The sequence below is a fragment of the Cavia porcellus genome, unplaced genomic scaffold, assembly GCF_034190915.1.
Source record: "Cavia porcellus strain 051 isolate PalLab524CR breed Dunkin Hartley unplaced genomic scaffold, mCavPor4.1 scaffold_1, whole genome shotgun sequence".
Taxonomy (NCBI): domain Eukaryota; kingdom Metazoa; phylum Chordata; class Mammalia; order Rodentia; family Caviidae; genus Cavia; species Cavia porcellus.
The window spans coordinates 19,644,179-19,671,506 of NW_026947484.1; the positions used below are offsets into that span (position 1 = coordinate 19,644,179).

Below are 27,328 nucleotides of genomic sequence, written 5' to 3' on the forward strand. Positions count from 1 at the left end.
TCTTAGCGGATTTTTTTATTGTTTCATTGATTTTATAAAGCTCGCTTCATAAGACATGGAGTTCTCATGACATTTTCAAACTGAGTCTGGAGGACCAGCAGTATTAACATAATATGTAATATAAATTAAAATATAATAATAATATCTAGTGTGTAACATCTGAATGCTTTCATATTCATCATCTTGATTCTTTGAATAATATTTGTTACAGTAAATAAGGCAAAAAAGATCACAGAACCTAATTTGTTCAAGGTTACATGTTCAAGAATATTTAAAATCCAGGTCTCCCCTACTCATCAAGTGGCATTTTCATGTCATTGTGTTGTAAATTAGACTCATTACCTTCTGTGCCCAACCTTCCACCCTTCGGACCCTGGGCCTCCACCTTGGAAGGCAGGCTGCTTGTGCACCCACGCTCTCACAGCCAAAGACCCCCCATCTCCTAGTATTGCTGTTGATCTTCAGTTGTGCCTCCTCCTCCTCCCAGAACATTGGACTGCATTTGCTGGGTTGATGGGAGACTCAGTAGCCCCTCAACCAAACAGAGGGCCTCAGCAGGCTTCCATCAGTGTGGTGAGTTTGCCCCTAAACTAGATGCCTTCACTGGGCAAAGAGGAGCAACAGCAAAGTCCCCTCTAGCTGTAGGGCTTTGGTGAGCCTGGTGAGAGTGTGGATGAGTCCTTCCCCCATACAGAGAACATCAGATGTGTTGAGGAGTGTGCCAATAGGGCCTCCCCCAACCTGAAGAAAATTAAAAGGGCTTATGAGACAACCAGTGACACAGCAGAGTCCCAGCCAAGACAATCACTATAGACAGGGAGATCTGGTGATCTGGAACAACCTGAAGACATAGTAATAGTGGGAATTAATGGTTGACTTACATCAATAGTCCTAGGCTAGTGAGCCCAGGAAGAATATAGGACTCACCCAACAGGCCCTGTGGGAGGTATTCAGGTGACAGCCCTCCTCTTCATCATGGTACCCAGCAATTGGACAAACATTTACCACACAGTAGGGCCCTAAGACACACTACTGACAGTTCAGACTAGCATGATCAAAAGACCAAATTTTAGCCCAAAAGGTAAAAATGACAAAACAAAAAGCAAAATGCAATCTCAAACATCTAGTCCATCAGGAGCAAGTACAGGAGACATTGAAATAGAGGACTTTAAAAGTTATACACCTGAAATCTCTGAAAAGATAGCAAGTGAAATAAAGAAGCAAATCCATGGGACTATAGAGGAAATCAAATTAGAAATAGTTTCTCACTTAAAGACAGAAATGACAAACTTAGCAAGGCAGTTGCTCAGCATAGCTAGAGAAGAAATAGATTTTTAAAATTACAGGAGCATGGAAAACTGATTGAAACTTTGAATGATCTATATAGAAAACAGGTAGAATGCATGAGACAAAATCAAAGAGAAATCCAAGAAATAAAAAATTCTATTGAAAGCTGGCAAACCATTTAAATGAAGCTGAGGATAGAATCTTGAGAACAGAATCACAGCTAGTGACCATGAAAGGATAGAACTTTTAAAAATAACAAAACAGCATGAAATGATAATTCAGCAGCTTCAAGATGATACCAAGAGAAATAATATAAGATTAACAGGCATCAGTGAAGACACAAGTGTCAACATGAATGAAATCAGTAAACCATTTACAGAAGTAATAGCAGAAAATTTCCCAAACATGGGGAAGGAATCTGATATGCAGATAAGTGAGGCATATAGAATGCCAAACAATCACAACCAACATAAATCTACACTCAGACATATAATTAAGATCCCAGACATACAGCATAAAAACAGAATATTAAAAGCTGTTAGAGAAAAGACACAACTCAGTTATCAAGGAAAGCCCATTAGAATCACAGCACTTTTCAGCACAAACCCTTGAGTTAAGACAATCTTGTAGTGGGATGTTTCAAGCCCTGAAGAAAAACAACTTTGATGTATCCTGTGAACATTTCTTTGAAATTTAATGGAGAAATAAGATTCTTCCATGACAAAGAACAACTGAAGAAATTCATATCCACCAAACCAACCCTAGAAAGGTACTGAAAGACATATTAGATAGAGATAAAAATGACCGCAGTTTCCAAAGCAACAACAGAAAGAAACCACCAGACAGAGCAGGCAATTAAATAAGAGGGGAAAGCAGAAAACAAAGGGCAGGAAAATAACATGACAAAGTTGAGCCAATATATATATCAGTTATAACCATCAATGTAAATAGCCTCAATTCACCTATTAAAAGAAACAGTTTGACAGAATGGATCAAGAAACAGGATCCCACAATATGCTGTATACAAGAAACACATCTGACTCAAAAGGAAACTCATAGACTAAAAGTAAAATGATGGAAAATAATATTCCATGTGACAGGACCCCAGAAAAAAGTAGGGGTTGCTGTTCTATTTGCAGACAATGTGAACTTCAAACCAAAAATGATCAAATGAAATAAAGAAGGTCACCACATACTTCTCAAGGGAATAATTCAAGAAGAAGAGCTAACAATCATAAACATATATGCACCAAATACAGAAGCACCCAATTATACAAGACAAATACTAATAAATATGAAAAATCAAATAAGCAACAACACAATTGTAATGAGGGACCTTAATACCCCATTGTCACAGAGAGATACATCTACTAGACAAAGTGTCAACGAAGAAATAACAGAACTCAATAAAACCTGTGAGCAAATGGACTCAGTAGATGTTTATAAAGTGTTCCACCCTACCACATCAGAATATACATTCTTCTCAGCTATGCATGGGACATCCTCTAAAATAGACCATAAATTAGCCAATACAACATTCTTAAGTAAATGTAAATGGATTGAATTTATCCCATGCATATTATCAAACCATAGTGCACTTAAATTGGAAATTAATTGCAAAACCAGCATAAATACATGGAAATTAAATAACAACCAGTGGGTTACATGTGAAATTAAAGAAAAAATTAAACAATACCTACAATTCAATTAACATGTACATACAACATACCAAAACCTGTGGGGCACAATGAATGTGGTCCTAAGAGGAAAATATATAGCAATAAATTGTCATATCAAGAAAACAGAATGAGCACAAATAAATAACTTAATGCTACATCTCAAGCTTCTAGAAAAAGAAGAGCAAGTAATATCCAAAGCTCATAGAAGAGAGGAAATTATAAAGATCAGAGCAGAAATTAATGCAATTGAGATTAAAAAAAAATAAAGAATTAATGAATTAAAGAGCTGGTTTTTTGAGAGAATAAACAATATTGATAAGCCTCAGGCCAACCTTCAAGAAAAAGAGAGAAAAAACTCAAATTCAAGCAATAGGGACTGAAAAGAGAGAAACTGCTACAGATGCCATAGAAATCCAAAAGATCATGAATACCTACTTTGAAAATCTTTACTCACATAGGATGGAAAACAGAGATGAGAGAGCCAGATTTCTAGAGCCATATGAAATACCAAAGCTCAATCAAGAAGATATAACAATTTTGAATAACCTAATACCAGCTATTGAAATAAAAAATATGATTAAAAACTTACCAACAAAAGAAAGCCCAGGTCCTAAAGGATTCACAGATGAATTCTACAAGAAATTTAGAAAAGATTTAATGACAATACTCCTCAAACTCTTCAATGAAATTGAAAGGGAAGCAGTTCTCCCTAACTCATTCCTGGAGGCAAGTATTACTCTGATACCAAAACCAGAGAAAGACCCAACCAAAAAAGAGAATTATAGGCCAATCTCACTAATGAACATTGATGCAAAGATACTCAATAAAATACTGTCAAATAGAATGCAGCAAATCATCAAGAAGATTATACATCACGACCAAGTAGGATTTACCCCTGGAATGCAGGGATTATTTAACATATACAAATCAAAAAATGTAATACATGACATAATAGAGTCAAAAACAAAAATCACATGATTATCTCGATGCAGAAAAAGCTTTTGATAAAGTCCCACACTTGTTCATGATTAAAAATCCTACAGAAAATTGGAATAGATGGTATCTACCTCAATTTAATAAAAGCCATATATGTCAAACCAAAACCAACATTATACTAAATGGACAAAGATTGAAAGCTTTCACTACCTTATAATGTTATCCACTTATCACCATTCCTATTCAATATAGTTCTGGAAATATTAGCCAGAGCAATCAGACAAGAGAGAGAAATAAAAGGAATAAAGATAGGAAAGGAAGAAGTTAAACTATCACTATTTGCAGATGACATGATACTATACATCGAAGACCCCAAAGTTCCATTAAAAGACTACTAGAGGTAATAAACAAATTAAACTGTATAGCTGGATACAAAAATCAATAGCATTCCTGTACACCAACAAAAAGCTCACTGAGAGAGAAATTATGGAAATGTCACCTTTCACAGTAACATTTAAAAAATGAAATACTTAGGAATCAACCTAAGAATGTAAAATACCTATATGCTAAAAATTATATATTACTCTAAAAAAGGAGATTGAAGAGGATATTTTTAAAAATGAAAGGATATTCCTTGCTCTTGTTTGGGAAGGACTAACATTGTGTAAATGGCCATACACCCAAAACTGTTATACAGACCTAATGCAATCCCAATCAAAATACCATTAACATACTTTATGGATCTAGAGAAAACATTCCTAAAATTCATTTGGAAACAGAAGAAACCTAGAATAACAAAGGCAATTCTGGGCAACAAAGGCAAGGCAGTAGACATCTCAATTCGTGACTTGAACTTATGCTACAAAGCTGCAGTGATAAAATCAGCATGGTACTGGCAAAGGCATAGACCTGAGGATCAGTGAAACAGATTAGAACATGAAAACACAACTACAAAGACACTCAGCCACCTTATATTGGACAAAGGGGCTGATCATGTTCACTGGAAGAAGGATAACCACTTTAATAAATGGTGTTGGAAAAACTGGCTTTCCACATGCTGAAGACTGACACTAGACCGATGTCTATTGTCATGCACTAAAGTCAAAATGGATCAAAAGATCTAAATATTATAACAGAAACACTAACTCTATTGGAAGGTGAGGTGGGTAGAAATCTTGGAGACATAAGGCTAGGCAAGGAATTCATGAACAAAATGCAAACCACATTGGAAATACTTTAGTGAATCAACAACTGGAATCTCATCAAGAAGTTTTTGCATTTCAAAAGAAATCACCAATGACATGAAAAGAAAAACCACAGAATGGGAAAGAATTTTAACCAACAGTTCCTCAAACAAAGGACTTATATCCAGAACATACAAAGAATTGAAAAATATCAATCCCCCAAATCTAAAGACCCTCTCCAAAAATGGGCATCTGCGATGAACACACATTTCTCAGATGAATATTTACAAATGGCTAATACATGAAGAAATGTTCACCATCACTGGTCTTTCGAGAAATGCAAATTAAAACAGCACTGAGATTTCATTTCACTCTGGAAAGAATGGCTGCCATCAAGAAATCCACTGATAACAAATGTTGGTAAGGCTGTGAAGAAAAAGGAACACTTCTCCACTGTTGGTGGGAGTGTAAACTGGTGCAGCCACTGTGGAAATCAGTATGGAGATTCCTCAAAAAACTAGGATTAGAAATCCCATTCAATCCAGCTATTCCTCTTCTGGCTATTTTCCCAGAAAAGTTGAAAATGTCATGTCTCAGCGGTATACGTGCACCCAATGTTTATAGCAGCACAATTTGTAATAGCTAAATCTTGGAAACAATCCAAATGCTCATCAACTGCAGAATGGATGAAAAAGACATGCTATTTTTATATAATTGGAATATCACTCAGCTATAAAAAGGAGGATCTTGAGGCTTTTATAGGTATTTGGAGGCAACGTGAGACTCTCCTTATAAGTGAAATAAATCAGACTCACACTTGTAAATATTGTATTGTCTCTCTAGTATAACAAAAATAATAAAAAACCCGAAGAGTAATAAGATCCAAAATGTATAATAGATATTGTGATAATGAAATGGAAAGAAAGTGCTCTAAAGAATATAACTATGTATATCTAAGTGTGCAAGATAGATAAACATACTACTAAGGTTTTGTTAGTTCATCAAAAAATGGTTTGTACTGTCAATGTCTGATTGTCCACTTTTTATGCTTTCATTTTGTGACTTGAGCAACTCCTTCTAAGATAACAATAATTTATCAACTAGGGATTTCCTACTGTTTTTTTTTAATTCTGTATTACTTCTACCCTTTGTCTTTTCTTTATTTCTCTAAATAAAAAATTTTTTTAAAAATTGACTCACGTTGATAATAGATTACTATAGGTGACATTTCAACAGAATATTATTTTACAAGTCAGTTTGTAAGGTATTCATTTGAATTTCTAAATATTCTGTATGACTCCATAAACTTATATTCTTACCAATATTATGTTAAAGAAATTTAGATAATGTCAAAAAAAAGTGAGAAGGAATGCTATGCTTTTCAAGGTAGCTCAGTAACTAAGTGAAATAAAACTTTTTAAATAATGCTTGGTATAGAAATCTCTAATGTTATAGATCAGCCTGTTTTTCTAAGATCAAATATGAATCTGGAAGAGAGACATAAAATGTGAGAATATACTGATGTTTAAGGACACAAAGAAATCACTTTAGAAGTGTCATTTTTGTCCATTTGTAACTCTCTTCACTTCTAATTCACTGTCTAGGCAGACCACACAAACCCAGCCTACACTTGCTTCCACAAGACCTGTCTTTAGGCCTTAGTTTAGCTTTCTTCCTGTGAGTATAGTAAGCATCCAGGTTTTTAGAAGATTCAGCCAGGGGATTGCGGCTAACTCAGTGGTAGAACACTTACCTAGAATGGTTTCCTCACCAGCAATTACAAAGACAAAAATCCAGCTAACTCAGCAATTATATGCTACATAATATCTGCCCTGTTGTAGAAAATAGAGGTCCTAAAGTCAAATAATCTTATAAATTAACTAAAATTCATAATCTCAAAAAAATTTGTAAACTTACATATAGGCCTAACCCTTGGCCCCTCCCCACAATCAGCATGTGAGCAACTGAGAATTTAATCTCTTCCTATCATAATTACAATTCCTAATTCTCCCAGTCTTTGATTGTGGGTTTTAAAGGCTTCTCATATCCTCAGTAGCAAATACAGACATTGATTGTGTGAAAGAAGTTCTTAAGGGAATTAGTTTGAGCTTCAACCCCTTTTTTAGAGTTGAGAGAGCTGACTTATCATTGCAAACCATAAACATCTTTCCAGTCGATGGCAACAGAGTGTGTACTACATGCCTGATATCTTATTCAAATATAGGTGTTAAATAATTATTTATTGAGTGCACATATAAATGAATGAATGATGTTAGTTCAGAGACATGGGGAATTCAAATATGGCCAAAAGAATCAAAATGCTGCTCCAGTGACCCTGCTAGTCCAATCTTCCTGCCATGTTCAATGGGATCTCAAATTCCCAACTGTCCAAAGCCTTCCTTGAGTTGTAAGAGGAAAAACCACTGGCCTCTGCAGTGCAGAGCAGAACAGGAAACTGAAGAACAGGAAATCCGTGGATTCTACTGCTTGTGCTTTACCCAGTTATTAGCTCCAGTGTTCCCTCTCATTAAACAGGAGTAAAATAAATTGTTTATCATTTTTCAAAAGCACTGCATTTTTACTCATTCTTGCTTGCGTGCTTTAAAGGCAAAATCACAAGAGGGTATGGGGTAAACAAGGCCTACTTATAAAAGAGGTCACCTAAAAATTTAAAAGCACTCAAAACTTAATAGTTCATGCTATCAGGGGGATGAGCTATGCAAACCAAGTGAAAATTAAAACTAAACTGCATACATTAATCAGTAATGGGTAACACATCCCATTCATTTACATGCAATGCAATTATTCCAATAGGAATCCCAATAGCATCCAGCTGGGTTAGTGCATCTCCGGGGAACCAGGTGTTGGGCTTTCTCACTGTGTTTGGTTGTGTTCCTCTGGGTGGGGTCAGCAAATTAGCACTGCAGCACCCGTTCATTTTGAGCATTTCACAGAGAAACAATGCAGACCTGTGCATAACAGCATTCAGATCCCTCAGCCAGATAAGACACAGGATGCTTCTGGATGTGCCCTATTTCTAGAACATTCTATTTGATCTTGTGCTTTAGAAAAACACATTTGTTTTGTGCTATATAAAGAATTCTTCTTCTTCTTCTTTTACTTCACCTTGGACTGGCAGATGAAGGGGACATCTTGAGGTCACCTGTGCTGTACCAAGTTCCCTTTGGCCAGTGAGGGACCAAGGGTGAACTTGTTGCTTCAGGACTCTTTCGGTTTTCACGGCAGTCACTTCAAAGAAAGACCCTGATGAATTAGATGGGTCGTTGACCCACAAATTCTTTGGAGATCTGCTCCAAAAAGGAGGCCTGGGTTCTGCATTGATAACAGTGAACCCTGTGTCCACATTCATCTCAGCCTCAAGCCTCTGAAAGCTGTTTTCCCGCAGGATCTTCATTCCGGCCCCAAGTTCGAGGTGGGGACAAAGCAGACCCCACTGGGTGCCTGAGGCTGAGCTGCTGGCCTGGCTTGTGCAGCCAGAGCTTTTCCTCAGGGCCTCACTAGAGCTGGCCTCCAATGGCCCGCGAGGCTGAGGTAATTCCAGAGAGCGCACCTTAAACTTCCTGGCCCGGCTTCTTCGGCTTCTGGGCTCCAGGGTTCTCTGCTCAGAGACTGAGGTCAGCCTGGGGCCCACATAGGGTATGTCGGTCCCTGTGGTGCTGCTCGGAAGAGAGAGCTCGCTGGTCCTGAAGTCAAGGCTTGGATTAGGCTGGACCTGGAGGACAAGGAAGAGGACAAAGGAGATGGGTTCCACTAAGTGCCAAGAGCACCATGCCCTCCTCACCTCTGTTGTGCAACGCCCACAACAGACAGAGCAACACTGGCCAGACTGAGCCTCTCTGTCTGTCTCCCCTCGAGGCTAACTTTTCCTTTCCTTTCCATTTCTTTTTCCTTTTCTTAGTGGTACTGGGGATTAAACCAGTTCCCACTCCCCTCTCTTCATTTTCACACAGGATCTGGGTAAATTATTCAGTTGTTTATGCTGGGCTCAAACTTGCAATCCTCCTGCTTCAGCCTCCCAGAGTACTGGAATTGAAGGTATGCACCCAGCTGGCTCCCTAAATTAGCTTTTTTGACAAGGACAAGACGTTGAAGATAAATGGCCACTTTACAATACCATATTTCTGATAGATGAAATTGTTTAAACAGTGCAAGGACTTTCTTAACATGTCATTCAGTGACCTCAAGGGGTGCTATAAATAATGAGATGCCATCAACCATGCAGAAAGAAAAGAGCAACAAGGACATCAGTCTCAGTCAAGATAAGGACTGAAGTGGGAATCCAGTCTCTCAAGGTTGGTGGTCCTTTGTTTTGCTTATGCTAATAATGATCTGTCTTTAGGCTAGTCCAACACAATGTGAATAATTTTTTAAAACAAATGCTTATTTTCTTGGGGTACCACTTACATAAGGTGTGGGCTGGTACTGAATGGGGAACACAAGGGGGCTATGTGGAAGCTATGGTGTTTTAATCCCTGAAAATCCCACTCTGGTTCCATCTTACAGCCCCTGCTCAGCAGACCTCCCCTCCTGTGGGTATCTGCAGCTCTCCTCACAGTGCAGTTCATCTGGCTGCTGTCACCCTTGAACTCTGGGGCACCTCACGTACTATCCTGACCCCACACTCGCCCCAAGAGGATTTTAGAGAAGACAATTTCTCTGTCTTGCTAATAGCCCTTAGAAACTGGTATGCAGGATCCATCCCTGGCTTGCCCAGATCTCAGTCAGATCCCAAGAAGAATGGTATAGAAGAACCCTTAATGTTATTGCTAAGGATAGAAGCCAATCTGAAAAGGCTACATACTGTCTGCATCCAACTCGGTGGCATTCTGTAAAAGACAATTACAGAGACAGTCAAAATGTCAGTAATTGACAGGGTTGGTGGAGGGAGAGATGAGTTGGCAGAGCACAGAGGCCTATCAAGGCAATGAAAGAATTCTGTGTGATACAGTAATGGGACAGATGTCACCTCACATTTGTCAAACCAGCAGAACGTGCAAAACCAAGAGTGAACCCTAACGTAAACCATGGCTGTGGGTGATAATGACCTGTCATGTAGGCTCTTTTCTTGTAATGGATGAGCCACTCTGGGGAAGATGTTGATGGGGCTCGGAGGGGTTGGGGTGGACAGGAAGACAAGAGCTTTACTTTCTGCTTAATTTTACTGCAAACTAACATTGCTCCAAAAAGCATCTACTTAAGGGCAGAAACAAAGAATGCTACATATTTCTCTCAAGGCAAAAAATCAGAAATCACAACAGTCAGAAGGCAGGTCTATGTGGCAGTGGCTGTACACACACACACAGAGTATTTGCTTGTCTAGATGACACAGATGTATGTTTGCCTCTCAATTTTCTCTCTGATGGAAATGGAGATGTGGTGATTAGCAAACTGCAAAAACAAAAACAAAACCTGGAGACTTTCTTTGCTTCCTTTAAAAGTTAACAAATACTTTCTGTGAAGGGCCATGTAGTAAATAGCTGAGGATTTCTGGCCATGTGGACCATCTCCCAGACACTCGGCTCTGCCACAACGCAGCCAGAGGCAAGATATAAATAAATGGTGGGGCTGTGTTTCATTAAAACTTTATTTATGAATACTATAATTGGAATCTCATAATTTTCATGTGTCATAATTTTTTCCCAACTATTTAAAAATGGCAAGCTCTTTTTAGGTCCTGGACCATAATTGACCAGTTCTTACTCTCTTTCAATCAATGACTGCCACTTTCTTGCTCTCAAAAGTCTTTTTTCCCAAACAATGTCTTAGCTGATGCTTAAAATATGAAGTGGTTAAATTAAAGCTGGGGCTGCAGTTCTCCGTGCCAGTGAAGCGTGCCTAGTTCTCCCCGACCTTCTGGCATCTGAGGATGCCTGCTGCACCTCAAGATGTATCCATTGGCAAACCAACAGGAGAAATATGTGTCCGCAAAGTTTGGTGCACATTGGAATTAAGGGATTATTGGGATCATTAAACAGCAATGCCACCCAGGTCCTGCCATAGATGTTCTGCTTCCACCAGGCCAGGGTGAAATCGGGCATCAGAAAGTTTAACACCTCCCAAGGTGGTTCAAATGCATAGCAAAGGTTGGTATCCAACTGGTGTGGACCCAGAAATCTGTGACTCAGGGAGCTCACTCGTGGCCATGTGACTTTATTGCTCATCATGTGGTGCAGCCTCCTGCTCTCATTTCTGGAAATTCTTTTGCCTAACTTCATTTTGCACTCTCTCCCTACATTTTCCTCTGTTCTAGGTTTCTCTCTCCCCCCTTCTTTTGCTTCCTTCCCTTGTGCCTTCCATCTTCCTCCTTTCTTTTCCTGTCTTTCCTTTTCATGTGTTAGTTTTTAGCAAGGAATATTTTATTATATGTTGGTTGAGTATTCATTATCTAAAATGCTCAGGGCCAGAAGAGCTTCACATTTTTTAAAGTTTCAAAATATTTTCATATATATAATGAGCTATCTTGACTTAAAAACACAAAATTCATATGTTCCATTATATGTGTAGCCTAAAGGTAACCTTATACAATATTTTTAATGTATCTATATTTTAACTGTGACTATCACATGAGGTCAAGTGTGGAATTCCCATTTGTGGTGTGATGTGGCACCCAAAGGTTTCAAATTTAGGAGCATTTCAGAGTTTTAGATTACAGATGTTCATTACAGGCGAATGTTTAATCTTTTAAAAATGTGATACATTGAGAGGCATATTGCCATTAATCCTCAAAATATTTCCCTAGTTTGGAACACACTGATCTCATCATTCTGGCCAGTTTTTGAAGCAGTTCTGAAGCTCTGTTTTGTGTCTTTAGTTATACTGCCTCGGCTGCCTCAAGTCCTGAACTGACTCAAGATATTTGCTTTTCATTTCACTGTCACTTTCACTCTGGGGAAGAGCCAGAAGTCACAGGTGCCAGATCTGGTGAATAAGGTGGACAGGAACTCATAGTCATATATTTGTAAGCCTGCCTTTCTATTGCATGATGCTTGGCAGAAGTGTTCACCATAATTTTTTTAATCACACCTTGTTATGGTTTATACATCGTGTCAGTCTGAGAAGTCTAGGAGCTTAACTAAAGTGACTCACCAGCTGTACAACATGGGGTGTAGAGGGCCTATCCTTACCTCTCTAGGATATTGTTCATTGTGTCAATTTGAAAAGGTCAAAAATTTAACTAAGCGATTCAGCAGCGGACCAGGGTCCTTAGTCTGTAACATCTTCAGCCTGTACAAGAGGAGGGCACCCAGATGGTGTGGGTGCTACAGCCACCCCAGGGGAGTAGCCAGCATACAATAAAAGGAAAATGAGGGCGGGTTGATTGCTGGTTATTTGAAGGATCTCCAGTCTTTGCCTTCAGTTTGGACGAGTCTTATGGTTTCTGGCACAGACTGTTTGGCTTCCACTTGAGATTCCAGCCTTCATCCTAGACTCTTCAGTGTTCCATCACAGACCCATCAGCTTCCTGATACAGAATTGCACAGGACACTGCAGTAACCTCCAGCCTTTGGGCTGGACCCCTTAGCCTCTAGCTTCCAGATACCCTCTGCACACTTTCTCATCATAAGCCAATCTTGTAATTTCTTATACATTTGTACATCTTGTATTATATCTGTTTCTCTAGTAAACCCTGACTGACGCACATAATATAATGAAACTCATGAAAAAGGCTCCGACAACTGCTTCAGAGAGTGGAAAGAACAGAGAAAAAAGTGCATTCAGGGCTAGGGGAGTATTTTGAAAGGAATTAAAGGCAATATGTCTTTTACCAAAATATTTTTAATTTAAGCATTCACCATATAAATTGATCATACATTGTAAGTGATAATTGTTCACTGTAAAAATAATTTAATTGTCCAAATGCATAAAACAAAAAGCAAAGGTTCCCAATACACACACATCAACCTCATATCACTCCAAAATCTTATTCTTTAATGAGTATCTTATTTTTTCAAAGCTAGAGAAACAAAAATACTGACTACCATCTACAAACTAGGGTCACTCTTCAATTGGAGAACAAACTCCTTCAGTCCTGTACAGGGCTCTGTGGCCATCTCTTCCTTCTGGAGAGTCACCAGACACCTTTTTATTTCACCCAGTGAAGTCCTTTTCTTTTGGGTTAGGAAATGAGCACTATGCTTTTTTATATTTAGGGTTAATTCTAGGTTGATACGAGACCACCTAGTCTGGAGAAAGAAATCCTTCAGTTTATCTCTGCAGCTCCTATGTCATTTTCTGACAACTTCAAACAGAAAGGGAACACAAGCTCTTTCTGGCCACCTGAGTCAGCCTCAGCACTGACAGAAATTGATCTTGGAGCTGCACCTGTGCGGAGGAATCTCAGGGCAGCCACGAGGAGCCCCTCTGAGCCTCCGGGTCGGTGGGCCCCACTGAGTCAGCCCAGCGTATGCTTCACTCTACTGTGGTCCCTCATTCCCACCAGATCATGTCTCCCTTAAAATGTTCTGCTTCTGTCAAGCATGATGGTACACTCCTGTCATCCCAGCTAAGTGGGAGGCTGAGGCAGGAAGATCACGAGTGCAAAGTCAGCCTAGACAACATACTGAGCAGTCAGGCCACCAGCTCCTGGATTTAGTTTTCCCATCCCATCTGCTCTTCACCACTGACAGCTTCCCTACTTTCTTCCTCGTCCTCTCCATTTTTCCCTGCCTTAGATAGACATCGGAGTCCACAGATTCCAGCTTCAGCCATTTCCTTGCCAATACCTCTAACCCCCCACTCTATGCCTTCTGCAATCCCTGCAGAAGTAGTGAGAAATAAATCTCCTCTTGCAAAAAAAAAACCCTCAAAATGCATTTGTATTTTTCCATTCCGAGAACATTAGCAGCTATCAAGATGAAGATTATTTGTCACTCATTTACAACTCTCAACTCTTAAAAAACAAGAGAAAATGAGTAAGCTGCAAGCAGATGAGCTCACTCCAGGAAGGGAAAACAATACTGTATTGCTTCTTCCTGAAAGCTAAGAGGATTTCTCCAACAGTGGGGAAAATGACAGCATAGGAACAAATGAGAGAAAAACTTTTCAAAACATCAGTTAATTGGAAAAAGACTGGTTTTAACTCTTAAATAAGCCTTTTTCCAATTAACTGATGTTTTGAAAAGTTTTTCTTTCAATCAATTGGCCCAAGTCACTGATGTCAACCTGCTATCCTACTGCAGCAGAGGGTCTGGATGACCCCTCCTTCAGGGCAGCAGAGCCCGGGAACCGTGAGAGAGCAGGGAAACGCATAGCTAGGGTCTGAACGTGCACAGGGTGGGAGTGGAGACTGCAAAGGACATGGAAAGGAAGTGACGGGGAATAACAGAGTTCAAGTACAGCTGCAACCCCAGGAGAAAAAGGAATGTCAAGAAACACTAAAGAAGACAATAGATTACTTATTTCTGGAGAAACTCTGGCTTTTAGTTGAAATGGTTCCTGAAGAGCGTGAGGGTGAACATAGCTAAATATCTGTCAGTGAAACAAATTGAACCACACACTGGCTTAAACCAAACTACGTGTAGCACACATGTCTTCTATAAATACACAAACTTATTTCCTAAAAAAAGTAGTCAATCAATTGAAAGATACATGGAAGCAGCTTTTTGCCTGGTAATCTACTAGAAATAAACATTTATTTCATAAAATACTGCAAAAAAAAAAAAAAGATTTTCAACGTCCCACATTACAAGAATGGGAAAATGTATAATCAGTTATGTGTTAGAAAAATTTAGGTGTGCAATGTTCTAGTTAGGAACAGGAGTTAATACACCTTCGTGGGAGGTTTCAATGAGGCGAACACATTGATCAGAGCTTTAAAGATGGATAAAGAGAAGGAAATTCAAGATATCCTTAGAGCAATATATGGATGCAGACAATGGAATATTATTTAGCCATAAGAAGTGATAGAGGCTGGGGATACAGCTCAGTGGGGCATAAATGCTTGCCTGGAAAGTGTGAGGTCGTGAGTTTGATCTTCAGGATAAAAGAAGTGATAGAATGTTGATAAATACTACAACATAGATGATCTTGAAAGCATTATGCTAGGTGAAATAAACCAGCAGAAAAGACAACTATTGCATGATAGCACTTGCATGAAGTACCTAGAAGAGACAGGAGCCTACAGACATAAAGTAGAATAGCAGTTATCAGGGGCAGGAAGGAGGCCGGAGTGGCCTTGGTTTAATAAAGGTTGTGTTCAGTGGAGCGGGGTGGTGAAGAATTCTGAAAATGGGTAATAGCGATGTTGCACAACATTAGAAATGAACTTACTGCCGCTGAAATGTACACTTAAAATGATTAAATTGGTACATTCAGTGTTCTATACCTTCTGTCAAAATATTCAAAAAAGAAAGATAGCTTCCTGAAATGCTTAATGAAAATGGTAAAGTTTTTATGTATAACTTACTATGATAAAAAAATTAATTTTTTTAAAAAGAAAAGCAACGTAGCTGAAGTGAGCCTAAGCATTTTGGGAAGAAGAGGCGGGAGGAGTGAGCAGCAGGGGAGGCGATTCAGTGAGAAGCCTGACTCTGAAGGGGGTTTGGGGTTTGTCTGCTGGTTTTTCTGTTACTAAGCTGAGAAGGAAGGTATTCAGGAAGTCATTTAAGAACATACCTTGCAGTGCGCAAGATAACACAGGATGCCTGGATTCAAGGCAAAGAGTAGAAATGTCATCATCATAATGCACATTTGGAGCTATGTGGGCTTCAGGGAAGGAAGTGGGAAGGAGGAAGGAAACTTAAAACAGTCGGTGACTGATTAGGTGTGGAGGTTCTGGAAAAGGAGGTTTTAAAAATGCTTCAAAATCTGGGCAATCTGACGTTTAGAGTTAGAATTTAAAAACTAGCCTCAGTATTATAGAGTTATGTATCTCATGCCCTTAAAAATAATATTAAAAAGATCTTAGTCCATCTACCTTATTGAGCAAAATCTGTGGCTGATTTTATTGAATCAAATAAATCTCATGATTTTTTTTCAAGGATTAAATTTCATATTTAAGACATGAGGCTTTGCTACCAATGAAACTTTGCCCACGATACTCACAAAAGCTTTACAATGCAAAAGACTTTAGAAGTGACTCAGATCAGTCCTGCCCAAAACAGTAGTCATTAAATTTAAATTTAAATTATTTTTTTCTTAAATGTTTTATTACTACATTTGCAGCTTATGCAGTTGACAGTCACCTTGGTGAGTGTTACAGGTACATACTGCACTGTCTTTCTTTTAATCCCTTTCCTCTTCCTTCCAATTCCCCATCCTATTTTTCATTCTTACTATTCATACTATTAATCCTAGCTCCTGTTATGGCATATAATGTTTACATTAACTGATGTTATTAGCTTCCTGTACATGGCACACATCTTTATTCTACTTAGTTCCCTTTCTCTCCTCCTAATCCCTTGTATTTTTTACCTTTGGCCATTTCCCTATTGCAAGAGATCCAGCTCCTAGTGCCCTTCTATCCATCCTTTATTATTCTCTTTGTCTGTGCTTTACTTCATTCAAATGAGAGATAGCATACACTATTTAAGCTTGTGGGTCTAGTTTATTGCATTCAATACTTTTACTTTCTAGATGGATCCATTTTCCTACAAATGTGTCAAATTTGTCATTCTTTGTAGCAGAGTTAGATATATATATATATTTTTTTCTCTATCCAATCAACTGTTGAGGGGTATATGGGCTGTTTCTAGGTTTTAGCTATTATGAGTTGTGTTGCCATAAACACTGATATGAATGTGTCAGTATGTATCAGTATGATATCTCAAGCTCTTTGGGAAAGCTATGTAGCAGAAGGATGCTAGGTCGTGTGGAATTTCTAATTTCAGTTCTCTGAGAAATCTCCATACTGATCTCCATAATGGTTGCACTAGTTTACACTCCTACTAACAATGTAGAAGAGTTCCTTTTTCATCATAGCCTCATCAGCATTGGTTACTGTTTGATTTTTTACTGGTTGCCATTTTTCTGGTATAAGATGTACTGTTAGCACTATTTTACTTTGCATTTCTCTAATGGCCAGAGATGTTGAGTATTTTTTCATATATTTGTTGGTCATTTATATTTTTTCTCTGTGAAGTGTCTGTTCATTTCTCTTGCCCATATCTTGCCTGGGTCTTTAATTTTAGGTGGCTTAATCTGTTTTTAGTTATTTATATATTCTAGATATTAGTTGTCTGAGGAGCAGCTGGTGAACTTTTTTTCCCATTCTGTAGGTTGTTTCTTCACTATACTATTTGACTCTTTTTCTCCAGAGAAGTTTTTTAGATTGGTATAATCCCACTTGTTCAATCTTGCTGTTATTTCTTGTGCAACTGTGGTTTAGAAAATCCTTTCCTATACCTAGGTATTTTACCAGTTTGTCTTCTAGTAGGTTGAGTGTTTCTGTTTTAATGTTTAGATCTTTGACTCATGTTATTTTAATTTAGTATATGGTGAGAGATAAGGGTCCAGTTTCATTCTTCTGTAAACATAACCTGGGGATTTAGCTCAGCGGCGTAAGCACCTGCCTTGCAAGCAGACGGTCGTGAGTTTGATCCCTGGTACCGATAAAAAGGAAAAAGACCAAAAAAAAAAAAAAAAAAAAAAAAAACAACAACAAAAAAAACATAGCCTATTAATAATTGATGGTGGGAAAACTGGTTATCTTTCCTCCAGAATATACTTTTGGCTCCTTGTCCAAAATCAAATATCTGTATATGTCTGAGTAAGTTTCTTTATCCTCAGTTCTGTTCCACTGATCCATGTGTCTGTTTTCCTTCCAATAAAAACAACACTGTTTTTATTAGTACACTTTGAAGTCACATATTGTTATGCCTCTTGCTTTGCTTTTGTTTCCCAAAATTGCTTTTGCTAATCTGGGTCTCTTCTGGTTCTTTATAAATTTTTGGATTGTTTTTTCTAGATCTGTAAGATTAATGCTGTTGGTATTTTGGGTGGGATTGCACTGAACCTGTATAACAGTTTTGGGAGTATGGCTACTTTAACAGTATTGATTCTGGCTATCCACAAGCAGGGAACATCTGTCGATTTTCCGTCTTCTCCAATCTTTTTCTGGTAACTGTAATTTTCTTTATATAGGGCTTTTATTTCTTTGGCTAGATTAATCCCTAGGTATTTCACTTTTCTAGAGCTACTATCAATGCTACTATTTTCATAATTTCCTTCTCTCCATTTCTTGTCATTATTTTGTGTTGATCTTGCATCCTACTACATTGCTGATGTTCATTATTAACCCTAAGGTGTGTGTATGTATGTGTGTGTGTGTGTTTGTGTAGCTCCTTGGGTCTTCAATGTAGAATATGGTGTCATCTGCAAATTATCTTCCTTTCCTATATGTATCCCTTTTATTTCTTTCACCTAATTGCTCTGGATAGTATTTCATGTACTGTGCTGAACAGAAGAGGTGATAGTGGACATCCTTATCTTGCTCTTGATTTTAGGGGGAAATTTAAATTATTAAAACTAAATAACTAGTGGTTTTGTTCTTCTGCCTCACGAGCCATATTTGTAGTGCTCAATAGCCATCTGTGGCCACCAGCTGCCATACTGAACAGGGCAGATCCAGAATATTTCCACTAAAGTTCTAGAAGACAGCATTAAGTATAGGAACAGGTCTTGACTGGAGAAGAGAAAGAGGGGCGCATGTGTGAAAGAGCATCTTCCTTCTGCCTGATTTCCTTACACATGGTTGCATCTTGGGGTGTTGTATGGATTCTGCTCATGCTAACTGTGGCACATCCATAGAGATGGTCCAAGGGCTACAGGAAAGACACCCAGATGTGAGTTCAGCACATGTGGGAGAATAAGGTGATAAAATTTCCCATCTGTTTTAGAGACTGGAAACTCCAGATTGTACCAGTGCTGGGCTCATTTGTTAATGTAATTGATCTACCTAGGCTCAAGAGCAGGAGACCATTCCTCATTGTGGGTGATGAGTTGAGCTGTGGTGGGCATCAACTGTCTCAGTTCAGTCAGCCTGGGAAGTGGTCTTCTTGGTCAAAGACCTGGATAGTGGCCTTAGAGGTGAATAGAGGGAAGCATCTTCCTTCCACTCTGAGTTTGGCCTGGAATCCCACCTGTCAGCGCATGTGGAGAAGATCTGGAAGAGATCCGTAAAGATCCTGAGCCACAGAGCTTTGAGCGTGTGGACAGCTAGAGATCATGTAAACAGTTGTTCTTGTACAGAATTCTTTAGATTATTTTCCCTCTTTATTTTCAGTTCTACAGAAAAATCTTGTTAAAAATTAAAGCCTGGTTCCCATGATATTGTATGAACTTTCCCAAAATCCCAGAGGGAGCGTACAGGTGGCAGAAATTTCCAGTGGAGGAAGCAGGACCTGTGACAGGTGCTGACCTCTTAAGGGGCAACAGTAACACAATCAGTGCCCACTGACCTGCTGAGAAGGCCAGTATGGAAGAACCAAGGGAATTGTTCTAGTACAGCTGAAAAGTCATGTGCCACCAATAGAGAAACTGAGTCCTGTGACACCATGATCTTTTCTTCTTCAACTTTCTGGTTTTTCCTTCTTACTTTTTATGTACTTGCTCTTTTTTCCTCTCCTCTCTTAACGTCTGAACACTTTCTGGGTCCTGTTCCATCTCTTCTCATTCCCACACTCTCTTTCTTGCTGCTGTCATTCCTTCCCTGGGTTTCAACCACCACCCAGCCCTCAGTAGCCACCTGATGTGAAACATCTGCGTCCAAGTGACCAGTGTCATGGTTTATATCTAGCTTTCCTCTGACAGCCCCATGTACTCATAGGCAAAGCTGTGGGAGGTGACTGGATTACGAGATTATGAGGACTGTATAGCTTGCGTGATGTTGGGAGGTGGAGCCTGGTTGGATCAAAGGATCTATCTCCCTCCCTGGCTCTTCCCTTCACTCCATTTCCAGGCTGCCATTAGGAGAACACGTTTTCTCTGGCAGGCTCTCCTGCCATGCTTTTCTTGCCTTGGAGCCAGCCAACTATGAACTAAAAACCTGAGCCCTAATAAACCTCTCCTCCTGTAAGTTGCAGGTGTTGAGTATTATGTCTCAGTGACAAGGAAGGTGACCAGTACAACCAGCAAGGTTCTCAAACCCAATACAGTATGTCCAGATTTGCTGTCACCTCCTTCTTCTTCACCTTTTATGTCTAAAAGGTGCCAAATTCTGTCAGTTTCCATCCCTGAAAGGCAGTTCATGTTTATCGCCATATTTGCACTGTGAGTTTCCTGTTTCAAGAATTTGTTGTCTCTCAACTGGATGGCTGAAGTTGGCTCTGAAGCACTCAGTCTACTCCCCACCCAATCTGTCCTATCTGATGGTACAGTTCCTGTTCCAAATTACATAGTCTAGCGATGACCACATCTGTCCCTTCTCTAAAATCCCAAATAAATGGCTCTCTTTAAATCCTACTTTGAATCACTGTACTCCATCCATGTTTCTTCTTTGAAAAAAAATTAATTCTTTATATTGTGGTAAAATTCACATGAGAAAACTTTACTACTTTCACTTTTTAAAAATTTAGGAATTTGTCTTTCTGTTTTACAATTTCAACAGAATACATAGGATATTTAATTTACCACTTTAACCATTTTTTAATTGTACACTTCAATGGCATTAAGTTTACTGACAGTGTGGTACAGCATCACCATTATTCATTTTCAGAATTCTTTATCACCCAAACAGAACTGCTGACCTCATTAAACCAAGCTCACCATCCCTCCTCTTTCCAGTCTTGGTAACCACTGTTCTACTTTCTTGTCTATCCGAATTACTTCATATAAGTGTAATCATGCAATATTTGTCTTTTTGTGTCTGGCTTGTTTCACTTAGCTTCTTTTCAAGGTTACGCATGCTATAGCATTTATCAGAATTCCATTACTTTTTATGAATGAATATTTCACTGTATGTATGTCTGCATTTGTATGTGTATCCCTGTAACTGTGCCTTACCCAAGAAAATCTTGAATTTTCCCTTCAGTTATCCACCTTCAAGCCTCTGATCAAATTGCACTCCTCATGGAAAACTCCTCAGAGGAAGATAAAGGGGCTTGGGTTCCACTGTCGTCCGCAGGGGCTCACCCTGGTGACTTGAGGTTTTCCCACTAAGCTCTACTCCTTAAAGGTTCCACTAACTCCTATTTTGCCAAGGTGGGGACCAAGCCTGGAACACATGGTTTCTGAAGGACACTTAAGATCCTACCTATGACACAAAAGCATGGCTGCTTCATCCTCCACATGGTCACAACTGTTGGAGCATTTTGTGTAGCTTCCAGGGATGTTTTACCTTTATAATTTACCATTTCCCACTGAACAGCAAGCAGAAATAAGATCATCAATGACTTGGAGTTTTGAAACTGTCAGAATCCCAACACCAAAGGGATGGAACTGATGCTTGTACTCTCCAAATCAGAGGGGCCCAAGAGAGGGATTGATGGGTTCCAGCCTAATGGAACTCTGTCAGGCCCAGTGTGGTGCTAGACCCAAAAAGAACATGGTATCCATCCAATACTGATTTCTGTGTTCTTCCAAGCCCAAAATGATATTTCTGCTTTTCATGTGCATTGGTATCTCCTCATCAGCTGTCCATACATCATTCTGCCTGCCTCTTCAAATTCTACCCCCTGTCAAACCTGATAAAAGCCCAAGGGTTTCTTTATCCACCTCCAAAGGATCTTGCCCTCTTCTACAGCCCTCCCATGCTTACAATAAAGGGCTTTTTCCTTTTCTGCCTTTGTTTCTCTACCATGCCAAAAAAAAAAAAAAAAAAACCAATAAAAACCCTAACAGAGATGGCAGCTGGCAAGCCAAGGAAGAGGGAGCCTAACTATAGCAAGTTGGGTGGAAATCTACCAAAGCTACAAAGAACGCACCTTTGGACCAAAGAACCCAGTTGAAGAACACAGAGAACCAGCAGCAGCTGAGTGGTACTGCCTGTAGTTGCTTTGACAAAATAACGTGTTATATTGAGAGTAGCTTTAAGTTGCAGGCTTAGGGCATCACTACCCTGTCTCTCCTCAACACACTGACATTGTCACTCCCACCAGCAGCAGAGACTGCTGGGTGACTATGCATATACTCAATATTTTAATTTCACTCTTAAACACATGCTTGGAGATTCTGAGAGGCCTCAGTCTGCAGTGACATATGATCAGCTGCACCACATGCTTGTGGCACGCAGAGGACCCTTGCACTGCTCTTGCATGGTCTATAGATTCTTCTTTCCATAGCACCTCTATGTAGAGCCATCCTCTGATTTCACATGGCAAGTCATATACATGGGCACCATTCATAGGACCCACCAGTGACCACTCGTGACACTAACGTTAGAATTGAAGCTATTTTACACAGCATTCACACTAGCCACTGTGGAGGCTAAAGGCCAGCTTCAATAATTTATTGAGACACTACCATAAAGTAAACAAAAAGAGGCTAGAGAGATAGCAGAGTGGTAGAGGATTTGACTAGTGTGCGTGAAACCCTGGATTTCAACAACAGAACCGCAAATAAATGAATAAATAAAAAAGTAAATGAATACATAAATAGAAGAATGCATTTATGTACTTGCCTACCATGTGTCAGACACTAGTATAGGTGCAAACTTCCCTGGCATGAGCTAGAAAAGACCCCTGCCCTCTTGGTGCTCATCTCCTGTGACACACTGTGTTCCTGATGACCTGGTCTGTCCATTCTGTTTTCCATACCCTTTCCCTTCACTCCAGCCACACGGACCCTCAGGCAGGTGCCCTCACTGTCTCCTTTGTCAGGAGCACCTTCCTCCTCTGCAGCTGACTAATTCCTTCGGTGCCATCTGGTGTCTACAGCGCCCAACACTCAGATCCTTGAGCACACATACTTTCAACATCCTGGCCCTGGGCAAGGCATATCTCTGGAGAGGTTAATCTGTGGTTAATTTGTATTTATGATTTTTCACCAAAGAGAGATTTTCTTATTTTTTGGTGGACATCTTTAGGGAGCCATTGAAGCTGAATATTGATCATACGTGTGGGACTAAAGCAAGGCCAGCCCTGAAAACACACAGAGTTCTAAACAAGCCACATAAACCAGCTGTTCCAGCTCAAAAAGGTAAGAGGCCCACACTGGCCAACCAAACAAGTTGCTAGGCAGTGGGGTTGAAACTGACATCATCCTTCTGAGTGTATAAATAAATGTGCTACAGTGGTTGAGCAGTCCTTTCTCTCCATCAGGAGAGAGGGCTCCGCCCAATCCCAGCTTTCTGTGTCTCATCTTTATTTCTTCACCTTCTGTTGCTCTTCACAGTCCTCACCCTGGGAACCTCAAGAGCCACAGAGGTCCCGGCAAACATCAGTCATTGGGGGCCATCAGCATCTGTCCTCAATTCAGCTCTTCACTGTGTCCCTCATCCTTCCTGAGGGTCCACCAAGTCAGTCTGGCTCCACCCAGAATCCAAGCAAAGGCTAGAGCTTTCTCTCTGGGATTACACTAATTTACTCAGTAACTTTTTCCTGAATACAACCATTGATAAAGATGAGACAGCTGGATCCAAGCCAGACCAACTGCATCATAGTCCAGAAATGCTGTGGGCCATGGCCAGGTGAGGTGCTTGGAGCCCATGTAAAGCTATAATCCTCGGGAACACTGATGACCACCAGCTGGCCATCACAGAAGGAAAGCCTGTCTGATGACATAGCCTAGACAAAAGTGTCAGAGGTCAGAGATAAGGTCTAGCTTGCTGCTTAGGCCTACACTTACTTACTGTCTTAGTTACCTGCTCATAGTTAAGACACAATGGCTGACTCCCATATCTTAAAGAGAAGAGGTTTATTTTGGCTCACAGTTTGTATAGGTTTCTGACAATGGTCAGCTGGTTCCAAGGCAGGGTAGCATAGCAGAGGGGCATTTCAGAGGAGAACTGCTCGTGGCCAGGTAACCAGGAAGCAGAGAGATATCAAGGGAGGAGACAGGGAAATAGACTTTTCCAAGCCATGCCCCACTGATGCCTTCAGTGACCAGGCTTTCCCTCCCAAACCACATTCAGCTATAACCTCATCACTCAGGTGTATCACACCCCCATGGTTCAATCTTCTTTCAAAGTCCCACTTATGAGTGCCAAGGCTTTGGGGGAATATTTAGCTATAACCACAATACCTACAAAAGTCAAAGCCCCAAGAAAGTTTGGGCTGGTCTTTTTATCCTGAAAAATGCACTCCGGTCTGAGACAAATATTGATAGGTCACTCACTACCACTGTTTTGTCTTTGTATACTTTCCTCACCACCCCTGTGAATAGCAGAGTTTTCCAGAAGGCAACCTCTGGCTTTGTTCATGAAAGTTTAAAGTCATGGATATGGTGAGACCATGGGAGGATACCAAGGTCAGTGTCTTGGAGGGGGAACAGAATGAATGAAGTTTAAAGAGCTCACCAGGGGACCAGAAGAAAGCCAGTGTGTCCAAGGAAACTGAAAATGTGCAGTCAACTAAAAGGTAACCAGACTCCTACAACAATGTCAAGAGAAAGGTGGGTATTTTGATATCCCTCATGGGCTCTTGCTTTATCTAAAAAGCTCTTGCACTCTCCCCAGATTTGATTCAACTTTCCAAAGTAACTACAGTACTTGTGTAAGCCGTGGCTCCAAAGAAGAAAACATCCATTAGCCTTTAAAACAGGAATGAGTCAGAAGGTAAACTCTGCTGCATACTCACATTTGTTTGTGTTTGCCATGGAGGGCAATTTTAAATTCTGCTGATTAACTAGGACTAAAACAGAAACTTCAGATGCCTTGGAAAGTAGGGTGTTGTATAACAGGCAATTTTAAAGAAAGAGTGCTTATCCACCTTTGAGACCAAGAAGGTAAATAATTTAGAAATCATTTACTACAGAATCAGTATGACCCTTGTTTTATTCATTTAGAAGTCAAAGCTTTCTAAATAAAATCTACTAAAGGGAAAGATGACTCATACTGAAGCCTTTTATTACTTTATCCAACAAGCCTTAAAGGGTTCCTCTCCATTTCTCAGGGACAGAAGCGACAGAACATTTTGCTATGGAGATCAGGGACCTCCTTCTGCCCTCATATCTACACAATTGTAGAATAATGTGCTGTATTAGCTAACCACAAGGACTGTGAAGAAGAAACACATTTCCTAACCATATTGGGAATACTCTGGTTTCTCTTCAGATCGTATAAATCTTTCACCTTTTACTAACTGTATTGGGGTAACTGGACCTTCTTACACCTCAGTTTTCTTATCTTCAAAATGGGAAAAATGGTGATTTCATAGGTTTTTATAGGGATTAAATAAAATTATCCATAAAAAGCCTTAATTTAAAGCATAATATGAACAACCATAGTCAGAACTAAGTTTCAGGTGCTATCAATGGTGAACTTTATGAATGTTGGATCATTTTGTAGAAATATCAACTTTTACTATGAAAATGCCAACATCATCTTCCTTGAGCTTATGCAGAACCTGAGCCTTTGTCCTGCAAATTTAACATCAAAACCACCATCACAAGTTGAGCTCTGTTAGGTCAGGTGGAAAGGCTTATTGTGATTCTAACCTTAAGAGTGGGCAAAGTCTGCGCATAGAGTTGACCTGGATGGTCAGGGCAGCTTAGAGAGGTAGCATCATCCGAGCCTACTATGAACTACCTATCAGCTACAAGGTCTGAGCTTCCTTATTTGTCCCACAAGGAGATTTTATTAGACTGATGCTTCTAGACCATGCTACATATTAGAATCATCCAAGGGTTTTCTTTAAATCTCTGGTGCCCCCAGTGTTAGGCAGTCTCATCTAACTGCCTAGGGGGAGCCCTGGCATGGAAATCTTAGAACACTCATAAGGTCCTAATGCACAATCAAGGTTGAGAACCACCAGACTTGACTGATTCCTTGAGACACAAAATAACTCAATTTCTCATGGCTGAAGGAGATCATAGAGGTAGAGGAGAAATACCTGCAGCAGAATCTTGTTGCCGTCATAGTCCTGGGTCTGCCACCGGCTGCTGCTGATGGGGACACACGGGTTGGGTAGAAGAGCCACCAGCTGGCCGATCTCCTGAACCTTGAACTGCAGCACAGAAGACCCTTTGGGGTCCACTGCCATCCCTAGGGGCAGCTGCTTCAGGGAGAGCTGCAGGGAGAAGGTCTCAGTGGCACAGAGCACAAAGAAACAGAAGTTGCTCTTTTGCAAAGTGGCCTCCCTCTGCAGGATCATCCCGTAGAGCCTGATGGCGTCCTCGTAGTTATCGAAACTGCAGTAAAGCGTCACCCGCAGGAGCTCGGCGCCACAGTGCACCTGCCTCACACCCCAGACCGGCATCTGGCTGTCCAGGCTGTAGAACTCCTGGCTGGCAAGCAGGTAGGGACACAGCTTCCCCTGTGCGTCCTGGGGAGGATAGCACTGCCAGGGCGGCCGCTGCAGGGCCTCCAGGGCGCGGTAGAGCCGCTCCTCTCCTAGGCTTTCATGCAGGAAGAGCAAAACCGACATTCCTGGGAACCTGGAGCGCCGAGGGTGGCACTTCTCGTAGTACTTCACTGGTCTGACCCGCTCGGACACCAGGAAGAGGCGCACCTCCGGGCAGATGCAGTCCAGGAGCTGGTCCAGAGCCTGCTGCAGGAGCGAGCCATGGCCAGAGTCGGCAAGGAGGTGGACAGTCATGGGCAGAGGCTCAGGCATCTCGTCCATGGTGGAACCAAGCGAGGAGGAAGAAGCAGATCCGCTGCTGGAGGCTGCGTGATGCATGCGGGGTGGGAGAGGCCCTGCTGTTCCCCCAGAAGACCGTCAGCTACAAACGCTGCTTCAGAACAGAGCCCCAAGCCGGCTCACTGCTGTCACCCAAGCAGGGCTCCGCAGACAACGGTGGCTCCGGGTCAAGCAGCCTGCGCAGACTGTCACTGCCTGTTTGGTTTTTTCAGGCATTCCCCAGGGTTCCTGTCTGACCTCAAAACCTACAATCCTGAGAACCACCCTAGTGGGTGGGCCCTGCAGACACTCGGGAAGGGAAATGACCAGGAAGAAAGGAGCAGCTCTGTTCTGCAGATAGCGATCGCTCTCAGGGCTCTGATTTCCTACTTACATCCTCACGTTTACAGTAGGCTGCCAGGCCACCAGAACACAATGACGCCTGCCAAACAATTCCCCAAACCTGTCCCCTTGCCAGCTTTTCCCTCTCTCTTTGTCTTTTTTTTTTTTTTTTTTTCTGGTAGTTTATTTTGGTTTTCAATATTTTACAACAGGACAAGAAGAGAAG

At 40.6% G+C, this 27,328-nt stretch overlaps 1 protein-coding gene across 1 annotated transcript; it reads right to left on the minus strand.

The window, feature by feature from the left end:
• On the minus strand, positions 1 to 27,328 carry Fam124b (family with sequence similarity 124 member B). Its single transcript, XM_003463983.4, has 2 exons — positions 26,032 to 27,328; positions 1 to 8,819 (listed from the first exon to the last, which is right to left on the minus strand). Exons 1-2 carry the CDS (start codon positions 26,818 to 26,820, stop codon positions 8,175 to 8,177), a joined length of 1,434 nt encoding a protein of 477 aa, XP_003464031.2. The 5' UTR covers positions 26,821 to 27,328; the 3' UTR covers positions 1 to 8,174.